The sequence below is a fragment of the Rhinolophus sinicus genome, chromosome 15 (genome assembly GCF_057876585.1).
Source record: "Rhinolophus sinicus isolate RSI-liver-muscle chromosome 15, RSI-T2T, whole genome shotgun sequence".
In the NCBI taxonomy this organism is placed as follows: domain Eukaryota; kingdom Metazoa; phylum Chordata; class Mammalia; order Chiroptera; family Rhinolophidae; genus Rhinolophus; species Rhinolophus sinicus.
The window spans coordinates 13,142,712-13,163,993 of NC_142515.1; the positions used below are offsets into that span (position 1 = coordinate 13,142,712).

Below are 21,282 nucleotides of genomic sequence, written 5' to 3' on the forward strand. Positions count from 1 at the left end.
ATTAAGAAATAATGCTAACAATGAATTGTTTTTCTAAGACCCGTATAAAAATTCCTTCCTTTAGGGAAGTGATTATTAAGGAGTGGGCTGGATAATATATATGAGGCTCACCCAGGGGAAATTTTCAAGCTACACATTTGCCTTTACAAATATTCTGATACATTATTTCTTTTTCTTTCCCTGGAATCAATGCTGTAGGGACCTACTGATTGTTGTGTCATATCCTTTTGTGTGTTAAGAATTTTTGTTTTCGACTTATCAGGGAATGAAATGTTTCTAACTAGAATTCTACAAAAATATAAGAAGACATTTTGTTTAAATTACATTATTTATTTTTAGATTATCCCTCATAGTCCTGCATGCATTGTTAGCACAAAAAGTTGAACTTGATTACAACTTCCTTTGAAGAGATAGTAGGTACACAATTGCCACCTGAAAAGTTTCTTCACAGATGGCCCAAGAATTCCAGGCCTTGGTTAACACTGTCAGTAACCTACATAATGTTCAATAGAAAAATTTACCAATAATCCTTTGTTTAATGTAAACAAGGAAGGAGGCAAAACAGAGCATTACAGTAACACTGTTTTACAGGGCCCAGAAATATGATTATCTGTCATGTTTTAACACAGCATGTGTCATAATGACATTCATGTTTTGATTAATTGTACTACCCAAAATATAATTACCATATAATTTGCAGTTTTATCACTTCAATGCAACTTCTGTCAATACCTATAAACTTCCTAATTAAATGGTAATTGTATATTAATGCAATAATTTATGGAAATATGTTACCATGAATTACAAAGGAATTCCATAATTTGTGCCCCGTAAAATTAAGTGTAACAATCTTTACACCAGCAACAGTGTAAGCAAGCTAAGGATTTTGGTCCTTATATACAAATATACATATATATATATACATACATATACACATGTACACACAATAATGTACAATTAAACCAAAAAACTATGAATCCACTCATAGCTTCCATATTGCACAGACAGATATATCATGAAAACATTACATAGTTATAATGTGAATACTACAATGATAATTGGCTAAGGACGAATTTGAGTTCTATCAAGTAAAGAATGTGGCTCATTACTAAAAATAAAACCAAAGACTATATTGTTAGAAAGTTTATAAACAAATGTGCATACTTATTTATAGCAATGTGAAGGGAGGCTAGAAATTCAGTTTGGAATTTGCTTATGGCAATCAATTGTTAAGACGGTACTTTCTACCCCCACAGTGCATTTTAGTCATTGTTTTGCAAGTATTGAATCACGGAAATATTCAGCTTCCGAAAGACAGTAAGAAAAAGACTAACAATGCAGTACAATGTTTCACTAACAAATCCAACTCACTGTGAGAACTTGTGCTGGCTCTAGGTCTGAACTAAATATGAAAGAAAGAAAGGAGGGAGGGAGGGACAGACAGAAGGAGGGAGGGACCAGGAAGGAAGAAATTTAGAAAAACAAAATATACCTTAAGCTTTAGCTGATTACAAATAAAAGTCATTATAATAACTTAGAAAAATAATTATGTTTTAAGAAGCAGCATAGACACACAAAAAGTTAAAGCTTTTCTGAGCTTGGTTTCATGGATTAGCTGTAAGGTCCCACTGTGAAATCAAAGATAAAATAGTATTTTATTTGGTTTGAGCGGTCACATCATTGCTATTACACCTACTGAAAACTAGGGAAACATTAAGAAATATCTAATATCTCTTAATGCCTTATTTTAACTACACTTACATCAAAGTAGACTACAACTACACTGAAAACTGAAGATGCTGCAGTGTTCCTTACATGGACTGATCAACAAATACAGCAAATTTAATAATCCCATCATTAAAAATCATTTAAAGAAAATCACAAAGTAACTATCGCCCATTTTTGTTCTTCCACTGTTTTGCTTAATAAATTTCTTAGAGCTAAGAAATTTAGTCTTTGCAGAAGTTTAGTCTTTATGTGGTTTTAACAGTGGTAAGCATTCTCGAGCCAAAGATATTCATAATCTTGATATTTTTTCCTAAATAAATAGCAAAATCTAACTATAAAATAAATCAGAAAAATGAATATAACAAAATGAGCAGTAGGTGTAAAACATGCTTCTATGCACATGCCACACACACTGGACATATGCAAGAATGCTACATAAAAGGACTTCTCAGAAGGGACAGCAACAGTTCCTTTCAAGCTACCAATTTGATAGTCTGCTCCCCCAAATATGAGTAAATGGAAAAATAAAGTGCTGCCACTTAACGTTTCGACTAAAAAAAAAAAAAAAAAAGGAAAGGAAAGCTTAGAAGCAATATATTCGAGTGACAAGCATCACTTACAGGAAGAATAGAGTGGATTAGCAAACTCCATTTTGTAAACCCAGTCCCAGCATGCCGTGTGCAGACCACCCACACGCGTTCCTGCCTACACACCCATTCACACACACACCCAACCTACCCATTCTTTAACATGTAAACGGTACAGACTGGTTGTCTTTTTTTTTTTTTTAAACTGTCTTTAGAATCATTAAAAACAAAAGACTGAACAAAAATGAACAAGTAATGTAAACATTAAGGAGCCCATTGCCATTTTGATTGCTGACTAGGAGTTAGCAGTCCGTCAGTCCCCCATCAGGACACCATCATGCATTTCAAAAAGAAAATCAAATTATAAAGCAATTTTATGAAACAATTTTCAGGGAGGGAGACAGAGAGGAAAACAAAAGGTTCTCAACCCAATACATGTTAATTAGCGTAAGAAAATACTATTTTAGCAAATACTACCAATGGGGAGCTCGAATTCAACATTGTTGCAAAAATGACACGGTTTAAATATACTGGGACCCATGCGTGAAAACGAATCACTACCATGGCTATGTGCACAAGAGTAAAAGAACAGTTCTTTAAAAATATATATATATATTATATTAATCAAGAATTTCTTTATCATATTAAATTGTTATTCTTAGAAAAGCTGAAGAGAGTTAATGGCGCTTTACACATTTTTATCTCCGACTATTAACTCATTTGATGGTCCCTGAATTGTATTTTTTCTCAGTTAGTTTTTTTCATATTTTTTGATAAGAATTCTGACCTTAAAAAGTTATAAAATTTGTTTTTTTTGCTACTTATTAATCCAAAAGAATATAAGCATTTGAGTCCCAGAGAATGTCAAAATGCCTTGCTACCTAAAAGGATATTAAAATAACAGAAATATCATCGAAGTCATGACATCAGAAATTTTGCAGCTTGTCACACAGGCATTAGAAACGCTCATTTCCTGAAGTTCCTTTGATTGTATCCTGGATTCAAGGACGTGCAATTTTATATATAAAACCAATATGATGAAGCCAATGAAAACAACATCTTACAACATTTTACTGAAATTGTCCACTCAAGGGGTCCGTAATGGTTCTGTCCAGTTTACAGCAATGCTTCATTTAAAAAGGCTTTTTATCCTCTCTTCACTGGGTGGAACTTTTTCGATGAAATTTACACAATTGTTCTGTTCCCTTAGTTACTTGAAAGATGCCATTTACGGGGTGGAGGAAGCGTGGTATTTCACAAACGCAATTGCCGCCAGCTCCTTACAGAACTCTTCCAACACGATCACACCCTCCAGCAATGTGATGTGGTCAATACTGCTAAGGGAGAAGCAGGCAACACATCAGTTTAAGTTATCAGCAGATTGTCAAGTTTGGTTGGAATTTTTAGGTAAAAGAAAACAAAACTGTGTCATGTACAACACTGACTTACACAGGTCCTTCAGGTTCTAAAGCAAGTAACCGCTTTCTGACTAACAGAAGCTTGGGAGTAAAGTCTTGAATACGCTGGATTCTAACCATAAGGTCTCCAACAACCTGCATCACAGAGACAAAATGAACTCAGTTCCTGAAATCGACTATGTAGGGATTTTTGGGATAATATTCCATTTCCTATTACCAAATGAAGACCGTCACCTTTCACTCTAACCATAACTATCGCTGACAAAGGACTAATATCTATTCCTTAAAATATAAATTACATATATCATTTAAGAGAATGAATTTTTTTCTCCACATTTTATAGTAAAATAATTACTTCTAAACAGTCGATATATAATATTTTTCATTATATGACACTAATTACATACGATAGGGAGATGTTAATTGGACAGGTTTATCAATCCTAGAGAATCTAACAAAACTAATAACTCACCCTGACGATTACAGAGAAGAGTGATCTACAGCCAGAAGCAAGGTTCACATAAGGATCCAAAAGGTACTCGTGTATGTGTGGATGAGGGAAGAGAGAAAGTCTAGATAACACCGAGGTTACTTGTAAATTTACATCATATGGCTATGGAGAGGTAAAAAACAAAAAGACATTGATGTTATTTATATGTATATACCTGAGCACTTAATTTACCATTTCAATTTGTCTTTTCAGGAAAGGAAAATCTACCATCTTAGTCCTCCCTCCACATGCTCTTCTACAATGAAAATGCCTGTAACTAAATTAGCTCTCACCATCCTAGTCAAAGAGCATATAACTCAAGTCTAAAACAAAAGCATGCATATAAACACATAGAAAAAACCCAAATGCTTACCATAGTCAGAATGTTTGTTTTACACAGGCTTTTTAAATTAATGAAATAGTTCAAGAGGTTATCAAAACCCAACCAAGTGTTGTATGTAATGTTAATTACAAACAACAGAGGACACATTACATGTAAGATCAAAGATAGAAGGGAATGTATTAAATACAGTAGCCTAATTTTAGAAATGACATTCCTCATCTCTTAGATTATTCAACTACTACCAATTTCCAAAAGTGTATACATAGTAAAATGGTGTCATGTACATCACAGAACCTTGTACACAGAATAAAAGTACTCGGGGGCAGACATGACCAGCGTGTGCCTCAAAGTGAAGGAGAAGATTCCCAATGGTGACTGCAGACAGGGGCCATCTCATTCACTGTAGGAACAGTCACTCTCCCAAAATAACGGCACATCTGTGGAGAGCTCCTCGTATGTATGTGCGTTTGTGTGTAGGATCACAACTGTACTTGAATTCTGGTTTTTTATTTTTAGCTTATTTGTTCATCATAGAAAGTAACCTGAAGGTGCTTTACAGAGGATGTAAAAACCAAAGCCGAAGGCACACTATACAAAGGAGTTGTTATTAGTGCGGCAATAACTTTCACCAGAAATTTCTCGCCCCTTCCAGTCTCCTTCCAAGCAGCCAAAGGTAACCGAGAGTCTGAAACAAAACTGACTTCAGCAGGGAGGTGAAGAACCCAGGTGACAGGATGAGTGAGAGACATGGTGCGGCACCGGGAAGGGAGAAGTGATCCCGGAGCAAGTTAACATTCGCCATGGAAGCTGAATGCTTTGCTCGCCTTCACTGAGCAGCTTTTGAACCCTTGATCATAATGAACACCAATTAAGAGTGAATATTTGGCATTCAGAGGACAACAAAGCTTGAGCACGTGCCAGAAGGTATCAAATATACAAAAACTCAAGTCCTGTGTTGTAAGTTCAATTTAATCTTTCTTACCTACCACTAGATTCATGAACACAGATTTCATGAAAGAAAAACTATGCCTAAGTCACTCTTACTCAAAATCTAGCCATAAGCAAGATAAATGAAAGGAGATACTATTCCTATCAAAGAGCATAATCTCCTCCTACTTGATAATATTTGCAACAGAATAGAAAGCCTTCTCCAAGACTCAATTCGTAAAAAACAGTGAATTCATATTATACTTTAGGCACAAAGGAAACACTTTTGCGGTGCATAAATGACTCAATCAAAAAGTTTGGCTTTAAACCAAGACACAGTGCCACTTAAACTTTTATTTTCTCTCTATGGTGTTTGTTACTTGATTTTTAATATTTGAACAAGAATCTATGTCTTTGGTTGTTTAAGAAATTTAAGGCTGACATGGATTATTTTCTAATGTTGTGAAACTGAAAATACATTTCAGCTAGACAGAAATTGTGCCACCATACTCTGAAATGGTCTCTACCTCATATTGGTAATAACTTTAACACAAGCTGGCATTTTGGGGGTTGGTTAATAGTAAGTGTTTATATTTATTATTTTGGATCCCTTTATTTTGTACTTTATACAGTATTCACCTGAAATGAAAGCTAACCAGATTTTTCTGATATGTCAGATGGACTCGGCCCATTTTTGACTGAGCTCACACTAAATGTAAGGTCTGAATTTCAAGACAATAAACTTCGACTTAAAAGCATACTGTCACCAGCAAACTGCTTCAACCTTCCTACTAAAGGCCAAATATAACACTCAAAATAATAAGATTTAAGTTAAATCTTTAAAAATCTCAAACACTTGACAGTCTCTGAAATGTCTAATAATAACCTGCATTTAACAGATTTTTTATGTTTTAAAGTATTTTGAATTACTTTTTTCATTTAATTCTTACAAGCAAATTTAAGTAAGAGGTCAGGGCAAGTAAGATCAACTTCATTTTAACAATAAGAAAATGTGACAAGTGGCTAAGTTAGTTGCCCAAGTTCAAACTCTTCACAGTCAGGGTAAGGACAAGAACCTGGCCTCTTACATTTTTCCTGGTGTTCTTTACATTCTACTATGTAGCGTAGCATTTTACTCTTTTTAAAATCCTCACAGTTACAAACAATACTAAACGTTTGCATTATGAAGTATTTTTAAAAAATTAACACTTTGACAACAAAATACTGTCATGAATACTTGATGTCATAACTTCTCAATTATAACTGCAGAAATTAGCTACTTTATTGATTATTCATAATCAATATTTAATCCCAGCCTGGTTATCGCGACCCTATCAGGGGCACATACTAAGAAACTACAAAGCAAACATCGTCCTCAGCAAAAACATTTGGAAAAGAAATAAGATTAAACAAAACCAAGACTGCTTGGAATACCAGAACTCCTGATGATTATTTTTTGAGATCTGACTATATAATGTTCTTACCAAAAAAGGCTTGGAAAATGAAGGGTTTTAAAGACAAAAGGCTACGCTCCACAGCTCACTGTTGTCACATGAACTGAAACTAAGGGTTCCTCACTTACAGTGTAATGCCAGCAATCTGTTTTGCCTACCATTAGGGTTACAGGAAGAGTGACGGAGACACTGTAGGAATGAGGGCTGCACTGTGGAGTGCTCGCTGGTGAAACAACGTGCACTTTAAGCATTTCAGAATATTCCGTCTCCAAGTGTATCCTTTTGTGTCAGCACTCTACAAACTAAGGAAAAAATGCTCGAGTGATAATGATTCCAAGAGGATCTTTCAATCCATTTAGAAACTACTTTTTAAAAGTTAGATTCCATTTTAGTGTTTTTGGGCAAAATGTCTAAAGATCACTGCCGTGATACAGATTGTTAATGTCTCTTGCATGTTAGCTCAATCAGATCCAAACTAAGTGTAGCAAACCAACACACACACAAAAAAACAATAAATGATGGGCCCTGCACCCCAGGAGGTTACACAGCCATGATGTATAGAGCATAATACCTACAGTAGCTGGATTTAAATGCTTTGGTTGTTAAGTATAAAACAAATGAACAAACAACTAAACACCAGAGATACAGCTCATGTTATTAAAAGAGTAAAAGAAAAAAAGATTTCCTCTATCTCTTTACTGATAACTATCAGCAACAGTACTGACTGAAGTCTGCCCTAGTGAAATACTTCTTAAATTATAATTTCTTTATTTGGCTTTCTGGTTATTGAATACAGCCAGCTTACATTGTAAATTTCTTTTATAACCCCCTAGGCTCACATAAATATTTACTCAAAATGCTAAAAGAGAACAAGTACTTTAATATACAATTTTAAATTCATTTCAAATTGGTTAACTCAATTTCTATGTTAAGACAAATATTATGCCAGGGTCTTTTATTTCAAGTGTATATCCCAGTGTGTAAAGCATTTCAGAGCTCCATCATCACTTTGTCAATGAGCGATGGAGGGAGGGAGGGAGGGATGGAGGATAGGAAGGGAGAGATTCTATAATCCCAAATTCCTATCTCCTGACAGGCAGTGAAATGCACACAGCAACATACCAGCTGATGGTAATTTCTGTCCACCCCGCAATAAGTAAATTTACCCTTTTTACTTCACCTCCCCCTATGAAAATAAGTATCATTCACAAGTTCTTTGAAGCAGCAGCTTCATCTAACACTGTCCTGTAATATTAACGAGACCAGCGTGTTCAAGATTAATTTCAAATGACATTTAAGGTCTTCTGAATTGACCTTTACAAGGTTGGCTCTATCTGTATCTGTACTAACTGTAATAACTAAAAGGCTCTCTAAGTCAATAAAAGGAAAGCACTCTAATCACCTCCAAAACACGCTAAACATATTAAGTCAATGGCCTACAATGAGAAGTAAAATATTCAATTCTGTAAAAGCTGTCAGATCAAATAAATGCTTTTAACATAACAAATGCATCAAACACCCACCAGTTGTTGGCAAGCAAGCTTTACAAAAAAGTCATCTAGTGGAAAAACCAAAAAAAATAAAATAAAATTACCTTATTGATCTAAATTAAGACTTGAGATGAACCCATAAGGAAAGGTAACAAAATAATATGAAAATTAGTATTTTACAACTTATTACCTGATCAAGAATTCTTCCCATTCTGTCAAATAAAACTTTCAAAAAATGACCTTCAAAGAAAGCTGCTTCTAAATTGCACTTTTCCAATGCTTTTGGAGACCCAGGCCACTCCCATCTTAAGCAGATAGCACAGTAGTCCCGGAACTAGGGGAAAAGCATTCAGATCATTAGAGAAGAACTAATGAAAAACAAATTGAGGTGAAATAAAAATGATTTCCTCAAACAGGCATATAAACATCCATTTGACTGCGGAATGTCTATTATGTGTGAGGTGCCATGGGAGGGGGACGAAGAGAGAACTCAGATAACACCCTACCTAGAGGCACAAAGTAAGACTGTAACCACCAGTACCAATATATGCTGATTAAAAAAAAGGTGTATTTTCAGTTTATCAAAGTACCACTTTAACCACTGTGCTTATGCTCCTTCCTTTAGAGGAATTTAACCCTTTACTTGTTTGCATTATATATTTAGAGAATATTTAAAAAGCCAAGTAAGCCCTAGCCACATTTTCAAGTCTATTCTCAGATGCTACCTGTAATAGATGAACAGACGCATCTCATCTGAGAAGAAAAGCTCAATTTCCTATGACGCCTTCGCAGTGGGCATGTTGTTCTGCTAGGACAGGTAAAACAGGGCTGCTCAAGGTGTGGGCCACAAAGCGCTACCACCACAATGAGATGGTGCAGAAACTGTGAGCAGGAAGGTAGAACCTGTCGTTGCAACTTAACTGAGTAAATTTTATGTCTGTTGACTCTAATAAGACAATCACGGCTTGTCATTTGGGTTTGCTCTTTTCATTTTTCTAGTAATTCATTTTTATTGTATTTTACAAAAGTGCTGGTGTGTGACAGATCGGAAATAATAAGAAACGGGTCCTTCACTACACAGAGTTTATCACTGGGATAAACAATATGAATTTTTACAAGTACAAGAATATCTCATGTAATAAAAATAAATTTTTAAAGTCTTCCCCGATATGTAATTTATTTGATTTAAATGAAAGAAATTTAGAGCAGTTTTCTTCCATATTCTTTCCCTTTTCAGATTCTCCTTATTTGATAAAGCAAAACTACTCTGATTTGCAAATTACCTCATATTTTACAAATTACCTGATATTAAAACAAAACATATTCTCACCATGAAGCTCTAACTTCAACTTTTAAAAGAAAAACATATTTAAAATGATAAAGAAAAGCCACCTTCTTCAATATATTGTGAGTTTTCAACTATTTGGCTTTCAGTAGACAATTATCTTTATGAAACCACTTCCCAATACTTAGAAAAGCATTTTCGCATTAATTCTGAAATTCTGACCTGGAAAGTAATAGTTAAATTTTTTTCTGTCCTTTTCATTTGTTTTCTAATATTTCTGAAATAACCACAACTGCATTTGTAATCAGAAAATGGAAATGAAACTTTACAGAAAGAATAAAAGCAATTTAAAAATCCAGTTGGTACTACTGAGACTCTTACTGCCTTTTATTGTTACACGAGGAGTACATTACTCTAATTGTTCATGTGATAATGTGGACTTGAATCCAGGCTTGAAGTATTATGCATTAACTCTAGGCATATGCAAATTAATTATATATAATAGCACACATAAATCCAAAGGATTTAGATGAAAACCAAATATACATTTTTCTGATTTGAGACATTTCAAAATTTGGAATTCTGTAAAATGCAAAATGCTATCGAGAGAAAAGACTGAGAGAAGGCCATTTAATCTAACAACTAAGAGGAGAGTTTTGAGAAAGTAGTTCCAGTGAGACAGAAAGCTAGAATGCAGGGGACAAAGGAGTGAGTGAGAGAGTGATGGAAGAGACAGCTCTGGGGGAAGAGTAGTGGTGGACAGGAAAGGATAACAGCGGGGGACTGGGAGAGGCGTGGTGGTAGGCAGAAGCGGTTCAAGATCATGTTTTGGATCAGTAGGAGACAGGACGTGGAGCACAAAAAGGGAAGAAAGGGTGGGGGAGGGAGGGAGAGCCAGGGGAGCATAAAGAAGTCATGAGATAAAGGCACAGTCAGGGAAATGCACAGCAAGGTCACTTGTAGAAAGTTACAGTAGCAAGACTGGAGTTCACATCTTGCAGGGAAAGGCAAACCTTTGGAGAAATGACAAGGCATCTGTGTGCATTATTAGATTTCATTTCAAAAAATTAGTTACTGGACTTACCTGCCTATGAGCATCTCGGAGGTAGGTGTCATATCCAGTGCCCTCAACATGGTAGGATGATTTGGCTTCATCCGGTACGAGACAGAGAAAACTTAAATGAAAAAAGCCGCGGTCAGTAACATAAATACTCTCACAATTCAATATCTTTATATGTATTAATATATCTAGTGATATCTCCAGTTTAATCAAGTATTAATACAAGTGGAAACTTAAAAAATAAAATTATATGTTAAGTACTTATCTTAAATCAGGCTTACAATTCACTTATTAAATACACTTTCATTATTTTAAAGGGTTTATTAAAAAATTACTCATTCCACTTAAAGTAGAAGTAAGCCTAAAATGACTTTTCTTTTTACATTACAGCACAATAACAGATTGCCATATCTGTTAATCTCAGGAAACTCGCTTTTAAGTAATTGAATTTAAGATTTTATGTGCCTGAATTTTGCATCTTGAGCCTTATGGAATTTTCTCTAAAGCCATCTGCCTGGACTAGGCATATCAATAACAGCATTGCAAACAAAGGAAGAAAAAGAAGGAATTTCACTTTAAAAAAAAAAAAAGTCACCTAAGGAAAAAAAGTAAAAACAAACTAACAAAAGGAATAACCTTATGCTTAGCATATACAACCAGTACATGTCTAATAAGTACAATTTATCAAACTGGAAATTCTCCATGTTGCTCCAATTGGGAATTACTTTAAATTATTTATATGTAAAAAAGTAGGGTGGCTTTAACCCCTGTTACTTGTTTTTATTTCTTTATTAAGTAGAGCCTTTCCCTTTTGCTATTGATTGCTGCCCCTAGGCTCTTACTACATAAGCATGACAAAAGCTGACATAATCTTTAGATTAAATAGAGGAAGATTGATTTCATCATATATCTCTGTGACAATCTAAGAGCAGAGCTATTATATATAGGTTATAAACACAAGCAAAGAGATGTAAGTCAAATTTATATAGCAACTCACCTATTTACAATTTTATGGACTTCAGTTTTCCCATCATTTTTGGGGTGGTCTGGAGTAGTGGGAGGTGAAGAACTAAGCCACTCTTGGTTTGACAAAGTGTTATCTGGTGCAATGTCAGTAAATAATGGATCTTCTTCCAGATCTCTAGGTTTAATAATGTACAAAAAAACATTTTATTATATTTTCTAAACAATTTATTATATATGTTCTTAGAAATAATTTTGTTCTTACATAATTTTATTAATAAAAAAAGTATTTATATTCATAGAGAAGTTAACATTTTATATTAACATCTAACCAAAGAATATAGTGATTTTGTTGGGTTTGATGAATAGATAATACCACTGTAATTTAAAGGGACAGTAATATCAAGACATCTAAATTTTATTTTTAAAAGCTTTTAAACTTAAGAGATTATTTATATAAGGGAGAGAAATCAGAGAGAAAATTATGATTCTATATACAATGCTAAACTCACAGAGTCGGACAGAAACTTACACTGCTCCTGCTATCAATCCATTCTCCACCACATCTTTATCTTCTGGGCACACAGGTTTATATTCTGTGTAATTTCTTTCTTCAAGATTTCTTAGGACCAAGTTGTAAAGAATGTGCTCATTGGGTTTTTGTAAAAGGTGTTCAAACATCCTTAATGTCATGATGCTTATCTGAAACCAAAAATGATAAAGGCTAACTGAAAAGTATCTTTAAATAAATTATTCTTCTTACCATCCTGGAAGTCATGCTTTCAATTTTTAGAGGCACATAACAGAGGTTGATATTCAAAACATCACAAGTATACTAAAATAAATTTCAGCCAAATTCTAAGTCATCCCATAGCTTACCTCATCAGATATGTGATCACAATGTTCAATTAGCCTATGTCTTAAAGGGTGTCTGCTAATTTCTGCCAGAGTTTCTGGTTCTCGCTGTTCTCCGAGGATAAAAAACACCATTTCTTGAAGCAGAACGTCAGAGGTTACTTGCCGAACAATGCGATGAAGCAGAGCAGTTGATGTCAGAATGCCCATCTCAGAACTGGCATAACAAACAGGTAATCAGTGGACAAAAATAACATGAACACAATGATTTTTTTTTTAAATTAAGAGGCCACTCACGTTTGCATTAACTGTGGTTCCATAACACCAATAAAAAATCTTTCATGAACGGCTTTGGCAAGAGCAACAGCAGCAGTCTAGAATGTAGTACAAACATCATTATCTTTTTTTTAATGGAAAAGAGATTAATTTTTATCATCAATAAATCAGTTTGCATTCTCCATCTGAATTAATGTAGGAAACAAACTTGCCTATTGACCATTTTGTTGATGGTATACAAACCTAGATGACATGTTAGTCATTAAGTTCTTTACATTTTATGTAAATTTCCAAGAACAAGACAAACAGGATAAAACTATTATCCCAATCACCTTATGGTATGAACATCTTCCCAAAGAGAAGAAATGGAGGAAGGCCAAAGTTATTTTGTGTGGGTTGTACTATAATACTTAAAGAAATATAAAGACAGAGCTTGAATTGTAACTTATTCGAGTTAACATACACACACACTTTTTTATTTGGTTCTATTTATTTTCCTAACTGTGCTATCCTAAGACAATTAAGACATACTTGGGGATATAAACTGAGGATTCAAATTTCACTTAATAGACATTTACGTTTTTAAATGATCAATAAACAAAACTATTCAAACCTTTTGTGCTTCCTTTATGAGTTGATCACAATAATCAAACCAGGAAAGAAATGAAATTAAGGCTCGTTTTCCTGGAAATGCTGAAGCATCTTCTTTATGACTATATGAGTCCAAGCTGTAGGACAAAGAAGAAATGCTAAGTTCAAAGTTATCCAAAAGCATTAATTCAATTCAGTACATATGGGAAAATGAAGGCACGTGAATGAACTTACATAGTATGATACATTTACGCAGGCAATGCTGCATGACTACCAGAAGAGGGTTTTATAAAAGAAAGCCAAACATAAAACCTTTTAAAGTTGTAAACAATTTTTACTCATTACGTGGGAATAAAGAGTCTAAAGGAGAAGAGAGCTGCAGCAGAAAGACCAGTTAGACAGCTCCTCATACTTCTCCCATAAACATGACCGAGTAACAAATGAAGTCGGAGATTCTCCGCACTGGGACAGAAGACAAAGGAGATAAAGGAGGCTCTGCAGAAAGAACTGACTGGCCTGCTTCTCTTCTTGCCTTAAAATACACGACAGTAGTAAAGTTAACAAGGGGGTCTGCCCTACAGATGTTGACAGAACACAGGGTGGAAAAACAAGTAAGAACCAAAAGGGTTAAAAGTACACAGAAAACCAGTAATAGGTTATTATGTCAAAATATTAAAACTGTTTATAGATGGTAGGCTTGTGGGTAATTTTACTTATGCTGCTTTATACTTTTTAATAACTTATAAGTGTTCTGCAATAAGCATATTTTCCGATGAGAATGGAGGGGTGGGGATAAAAGGGGTGAAAGAACGAGGTAGGAGAGATTCTACACAAACAGGTCATGAAACATACGAGACTGCCCTAGGGGCCATGGAACTTATTTATAAAAAAGGATATCACTTTTCAAAGGATTTAAAAAAACGAAAAACAAAGTTATAGGTCTTAGTTGATCACCAGAATGGACAAAGGAGAAGTAGCTTAACTTTAACAGCTGGGTTATTCCCACGCCAACTCATTACCACTAACCAATAACAAATTTAAAACAAGCCTCAAAAAAAAAACAAAACAAAACAAAAAAAAACAATAATGATGCCATTTAATCACTAGTAATGCTACATTTTTCAAAATGAAAGATTTCTATCTTTGCAAAATAGAAAAGGACTTAAACGTGTAGGTGAAAGAAGTCACTTTTATGGAAGAAAACAAATAATGGCTGGTTCTTACCCCCAGTTAATTGCTTCCACTGTTTCAATATCTAAGGGGTCCACTGATTGAGGTAGGGCCTTGTACAGGGAGGCAAGTCTGTCCGTCAGCAGCTCACACAAGCACGTGCTCTGTGTGAGGCACTTGGCAGCCGCCGGCTCTGGCAAACTCACTAGCAGCATCAAGCCCTCGCAGGCTTTCACAGCTATTCGGCCATCCTGAAGGGAAAAAACACACACCCCCTTCAATTCTCGAATTAGACATACGATGAGTTGTTTGGGAAAATTAAACTTAAAAAGATTTAATGTTTCACGCTAATATAAGAACAGATATTTTTTTCTATTTTAAATGCATATAACTGATCATATTAGGGGGGAAAAATTAAAGAGGATGACTCACAGGACTTCTCGTAAGATTTAACAGAGAATTCACTAAATTGTAATCCTGGTTTGGACGAACAACTGTGGCCTCTGGCAGTGAAGTGACACTGAGATTATCCAAGCTTGCAGACAGGTCATCTGTCTGATGAGGAGGCTCATCTTCGAACTCTGTTTGCTCCACCCCAGCAGCACCGGTCAGTTCCTCTGACCGACAGGGCTGTCCTGTATCTGCTGATAAGGAATCCTGACCTTTTAATGTGTCTTCTGAAGTCACATTTGGTACTCCTTTGGAAGCCAGTGACTTTAACTTATTCTGAAAAGGAATACATGTTTTGTAAGATTCCGATCAAAAACCTTATAAAACAGAAATCACATTTCAATAGATTTTTCTGTAACATTCAATGTCTAGCCAACATAGCAATACATAAGTGTTTTGACAAATGAAGACACTCATACTTTAACAAACTGTGTTTTAGATATTTTAAAATTGCAGAAGTGTTTGACAATCTTGACACTATGTATAAAATGTTTTACAGACCAAAAGCAGCGAACAATATTAGTGATAACTATTTGACTACTGAAAACAACTGATGTTAGTGGAAAAGAAAAGAAAAAAGATTTTTGAGGTTTCAATTGCAGTTAATTGTTTTCTCATCACTGGGCTAAGAATATATAGCCTCAATGTTGGCTCTTCTAAGATCAGCTTTCTAAGATGATTTTTCTAAGTTTTTCCCTATATTTCTGCTTTATAAAAAGAATTCAACACTCTGAGGACATTTTTATTAGTGTTTTTGAGGATAAAAGTTGAGATTAGCTTGATGTGTTTGTTGACCCCTTCCTTCCCCCTCCCCCACCATACACACACCCAAACACAAAGAGAATCTTAACCGGAGCAGATTATCAGTTTCAAGGCAATAGTATCTTGTTTTCCATTTGAACATAAAAGCAAAAACACATCACCCACACAAGTTTGAATTCACCATAAATCAGCTCCTCCACAGGGCCTTCCACAGTTTTTTACCCACCATATAAGTGAATTAAATGCTAAATGCATTCAAAGTTTACTTCGTGAGTTATATTATAGTCATTATAAATCACTTTTATTACTGTTAAAAGTGTAGTTTAGGCCAATCTTCTTGAGAAATTGAGCGCATAGCACGTAGATTAAAACAATTCTATGGAACTAAATGAATACTCCAAACAACTTCTCAATTTCCTATAAAATCAATTGCATATCATAGTCTTTATGAATGTAAAACATTTTATTCCATCAAAATACTAATAACGCTGTTGGGATCGGTATCTCAGATAAGAACGGCAAGAGGAAGATAATCTTAGAACAACACTCACTCCTTAAACTAATGTTTCTCAAAGCGTGACTCAAGACTGCTGTCATCACGGCCTCCTGCGGGGCTTGATAAAAATGCAGGTTCCTGGGTCCCAACCAGACCTAAATGGGACCATCTGGAGGTGGAGCCAAGGAATCTGCATTTTTAAGAAGCTCCTTAGGTTATAAGCAACTGCTGCCTTCACTCTTGCATTCTGGTTCTTACTAAAACTGTTTCTTTTCTACTTTGGGGATTTCACGGGTACCCACAGCACATTTGCACACTAACCCCAAGTTGCAGATCTGCAATACCAAATACTTGCTCTTTCTCTCCATCAGGATATCATGATGACTCAAAGCATCCAGAACTAAAATTACCAGCTTCCCCTCAAAATAAGCTCCCCCAGAGCTCCCTTCTTTCCATTAGTGGCAGACTCAGTGGCTCAGGAGTTCAAGCACGCATTACCCTTCCTCCCGCTTCCCACACAAGACCACACCGAGTCTACCTCTAGGGTCTCCTGAACAGAATCACTTTATTCCAGCCCAAGGCTTCCAATTTAGAGTCCCTGTTACTTTGTGGCTGGGTTACTCCATCAGTTTCCAAGTTAGTTTCCCTGCTTTTCTCTCTCCGCAAAGGAACCCACTGTACGAGATGCTGCCACCAATTTAACTTAAGGCACAGGCACCATCTGTAGTATCATCCCTGGTTATAAATCTTCAGTGGCTGCCCGACAACTAACTGTAGGTATGCACAAATCCCTCATCCTGCCATGCAAAGCCTTTGCCAGTTCCTGGTCTATCTGCCCAGGCCCTTCTCCTACCATACATCCTAACTATCCTGTTTCCTGAACACTCCATAAACTTTTCTGTCTTCATTCTTTTACTCATGTTCACCCATTCTTATCTCAACATTGGGCAAGGCTCTTATCAAAGATAACCTCTTCCATAAAGTCTTTTCTGATGACCTAGAGCAGACGGGATCTCTTCATCCTGTGAACACTTAAACGTGCATCTATTTTGTACCTTTCTTATGAGACCCACCTTACTCTACCTTAGATTATGTACCGTATCTGAATATTGGTCTTACCTTCGTCACCGACTATAAACTCCTTTAGGGCAAAGACAGTTAAGTGCATATGCACTTAACCCACAGTAGATGCATATATTAGCGAATATAAAACTAATATAGATTAGATTTCAGGGAATACATGCCAGAGAACTGCAAAGTACTTTTGTGACTATCCATACTTACAAGTGAGTGGTAAAGCTGCATTTCTCTAAAGGTTCATTCATTCAGCAAGTGTCAATTAAACAGTTATCATGCATTGTGCTAGATACTAGAGAGGCTGTGGGGACCCAGAGATTAATGGGACAGAGTCCTAGTCCTCAAGTAGCTTACGGACCCGCAGGAGAAAATAAAATGTGTGTAAGTAACAGTAACACATACCAGGGAGACTGTAATAACGGACATGAAAAGCATATGAATAGTCAATTCTCATAATAATTTAAATATAAGCATATTTTGAATATTAAGAAGTATATTATACCTCCAGAAAAAAATTGACCAAATAGGGATCTTCTTTCAGTTTTGCACATACAATACACAGAAACTGAATTTCTTCATTTTCCGTTGGTGTTGCAAGGACTTCACCACATAGTCGAATTAATTTCTGTCAAAAATATTTTTAAAAAATGTTTTAAGTTAGGTTATTTTTTACAAGTATGTAAAATAGCCACACTTTTATCTTAAGGATATTTAAAATACCTTACATCATTCAGGTATAACACTATTTACAGTCACCTATATCAAAATAAATTTACTAGTAAATTTTTCAAATACGTGACTCCAAAAACAATGAATGAGATATGTATATAAAAAACTCTCCTTGAGATGTCATGGGGGTAAGTTCAGGAAAAATTAATGTATAAAATTTTAAAAGAGAAATATAAAGACATGCAGTACATTTAATGCAACATCATGAATAATGGAAGCTCCAGTATTTTCTAATTTGCATGTTATTATTAGACTAATTTCCTTTACTATTTTTACTCTTAAGAATATCATATAAAATTATGTCTATACCAAAAGAAACTGAACCGAATAATTTTATGTGAGGGGAACAAAATACCTGCACTGGCCTGTGCACGTTAATGTGTGGAAGTAGCGGCTGCTTGATTCTTCCCAGAAGCTTAGTGTAGAACGCCAGGACCTGCTGTTTCATTCCCGGCGGACACTGAGGATGGGAAAGGACAGCAAACAGGAAAACAAGAGACAATACAAACACACTTACTCAAAAGCTTCAAAAAATAGGACAATGTATGTAAACGTATTCCATTCCTAACAGTCAATGCAATCACCCCAGAATAAAATTCTCAATCAAAATTAATGACTGGTTTTCTAGAAATAAAATTACATCGGGGACTATAATATAGCATGTCGGACCATAGGCTGACGTAATTATAAACAGCATGGTGGTTAACACGCTGCTGAGATTACAGTTTAGTTTAGGCAATGACAACCTGTTCATATTTAAATGCTAAGGTCAGGTGAAACTATTATAGTTAACAGCTTGGCCACAGTAAAGCCAGCATCTTGTTACTTACACTAACGATAGGTAATCAATAACTTCCCATCATATAAATGCAGGAGTAAACAAAGACTTCTAACACAGAAATGTAAATAAAAAGATTCCTAAGGTACAAACTACTATTCTAACAATGCTGTTTTAAATTAGTTACAAAACTATTTACATTATGATTATTATATGCAATTAATATTTAATAGACATTTTTATAACATGCTAGCTGTTTTAAACATTTGCTGAAAAGTAAACCTGATGATTACCTGTCTATTAAGAGAGTATGAATCAACATTACGTGTTCTATAATTAACCTACTTATACTGCCTCACATTTAAAATACAATCACAAAATGAGTAGTATTTCCAAAGCACCCTCATAGTCATGCTATCTGGAAATAGTATAAACTATAATTTTAAGCACATTTTTTAAGATAGCAAATACCTTGCATTATTCAGATTACCTATATCAAAATAAATTTACTAATAGTACACTTACTAACATTTGCTCAAAAATTAATGTTTATTCCTCATAATGTTATACAATCCCTCCCCACAGGACAGGAAAAAAGAAGGCGGGCGGGGGGAAAGACTTGCAGGGTATTAGGGAGATGGACTGCCTAGAAAATATAAACCGAATGAATTGAATTAAAATAAATTGATATTATAGATTAGTTAAAAGGCAATTATCTTTAACACTACTATGCATAACTCTATTTGGTATTGAAGCATGTCTATTAGTTGGGGTTTTTTTGTTTTGTTTGATTTTTCACATATATTATAGAAGTTCACAGAACAAAACCACAGATTTTTTAGAGTTGAGGAGGCCACTTGGTGATCACCTCCTTGTTTTTAAAGAGGAAGATTAACCAAAGAGATTTCCTGAAGGTCACGGTGTATCAGTGACCAAGCCAGGCCTCCTGACCTGAACCCAAACTTCCTCCCCTTCCCTCACAGCAGCACATCGTTTGAACCCTGTCTTCATAAGTATTGAAAGCTTGGTGGTACAGAATATTATTTATATAATACCAGCTTTGCAAAGATTTCTCAAGACTCATCAGGCTTAAAAACTTGAATTGTCTCCACTTATCAGCAGGGTCAATGTCAGAATAATCAGTGACATTTTCTTCCAGGATCATGAAAAATAATTCCTATTTTTGTACCCCAATTTTCACTGGGTTCCTTCTTATTTCCTTTGATTCTGAGCTCATGCACTTGAGTTTATTTTCATAAATGTTTACACTAATTCTAGGCAGCTTACTAAGTAACAGTTGTCTAGAGCATTTGGGAGCTTTGCTGCCTCTATGCAAAGTTAAAACTAGGCTGCACATTTTTTTTTTCCATAATACTGACTTAAATCCTATCATGCTTAATACATACCTCTGTAAATTAAATTTAGTACTTGGCAGCTTCTTTATCTCTAAGACACAAATGCATGTATTACATGCCCAAAAACATGATGCAGATTGGGAACTTACATCAGCTTTCCCCAAGGTATATAATGTTTCCAAGATCTTGTGATGAAGCAAATACTCCATACATGGCCCTGTCTCTCCAAATTCTCGTTCTTTCTCTTCTTGTACCAATATATCTAACATCTGTTCCAGATGAGATGGAATATTTGTGTCTGTGACTGGAGCTTTGTCATCTAAACCAGAAAAGACATTCATCAAACATTTTTAAACTGCATTATTTGTACCTAAAATACTCTTTATGTTTCCCTATTCCTATTCAAACTGAGGGAAATCTGAACTACAAACTTAAGTGAGGTTTATACTTATGGTATAATTACCTTTGCTAGAATTTAGATGCTGCTTTTGCCATCTGATTCAAAAAATGAATCAATATTCTGAAATATATTCTATACACTAATTTTCATGCATAATAATTTACAAGTAAAAGCCATTTTTGGGGGAAATGGAAACATGATCTGGAAAAGTACATGTAATATCAGAATTTTGTACACACTTGTAATTTAAAGATTTTTTTCAATTAGCCAGCTCAGAAAGTCTGAATTTTAAGTATCTTTATATAGAAACAGGTTGGCCTTGAACGTGAAGCTGAATAACCTAGAAAACGTGGCGAGGACAGGTTCTAGTTTTCATTGCTACTGCATTACTTCTTAATATTGGGAAGTCAGACACTTAATGCCTCCAATTCACCTCCATATATGAAAACATGAGGAGCCCAAAGAAAAATGCTCCATGAAAAATTCCTGACATCTCCTCTCATTAACAGACAGTTATTCCCAAACTCGAGGCTGTTTCTCAGGAGAACTCTTATTAAATATTACAGATTTTTAAAAATAAAATTTAATTGATACTTTT

At 35.0% G+C, this 21,282-nt stretch overlaps 1 protein-coding gene across 2 annotated transcripts in view; it reads right to left on the bottom strand.

The window, feature by feature from the left end:
* Positions 1 to 309: 309 nt before the first annotated feature.
* The window catches only part of FHIP2A (FHF complex subunit HOOK interacting protein 2A), a 31,669-nt gene continuing 10,696 nt past the window's right edge, over positions 310 to 21,282 (bottom strand). Inside the window, exons 3-17 of one of the 2 annotated variants that reach the window (XM_088791847.1) lie at positions 20,434 to 20,603; positions 18,507 to 18,611; positions 17,925 to 18,047; positions 15,070 to 15,363; positions 14,692 to 14,888; positions 13,490 to 13,604; positions 12,898 to 12,974; positions 12,625 to 12,817; positions 12,278 to 12,447; positions 11,780 to 11,923; positions 10,807 to 10,897; positions 8,628 to 8,771; positions 4,206 to 4,346; positions 3,765 to 3,868; positions 310 to 3,649 (exon numbers count right to left, since the gene is read on the bottom strand). In XM_088791847.1, coding sequence (XP_088647973.1) covers positions 3,544 to 3,649; positions 3,765 to 3,868; positions 4,206 to 4,346; positions 8,628 to 8,771; positions 10,807 to 10,897; positions 11,780 to 11,923; positions 12,278 to 12,447; positions 12,625 to 12,817; positions 12,898 to 12,974; positions 13,490 to 13,604; positions 14,692 to 14,888; positions 15,070 to 15,363; positions 17,925 to 18,047; positions 18,507 to 18,611; positions 20,434 to 20,603 — 2,174 coding nt within the window. In that variant the 3' untranslated portion in view covers positions 310 to 3,543. Of the gene's footprint in view, positions 3,653 to 3,764; positions 3,869 to 4,205; positions 4,347 to 8,627; positions 8,772 to 10,806; positions 10,898 to 11,779; positions 11,924 to 12,277; positions 12,448 to 12,624; positions 12,818 to 12,897; positions 12,975 to 13,489; positions 13,605 to 14,691; positions 14,889 to 15,069; positions 15,364 to 17,924; positions 18,048 to 18,506; positions 18,612 to 20,433; positions 20,604 to 21,282 lie in introns of both variants that reach the window. The other variant, XM_088791846.1, reaches the window with a different exon arrangement.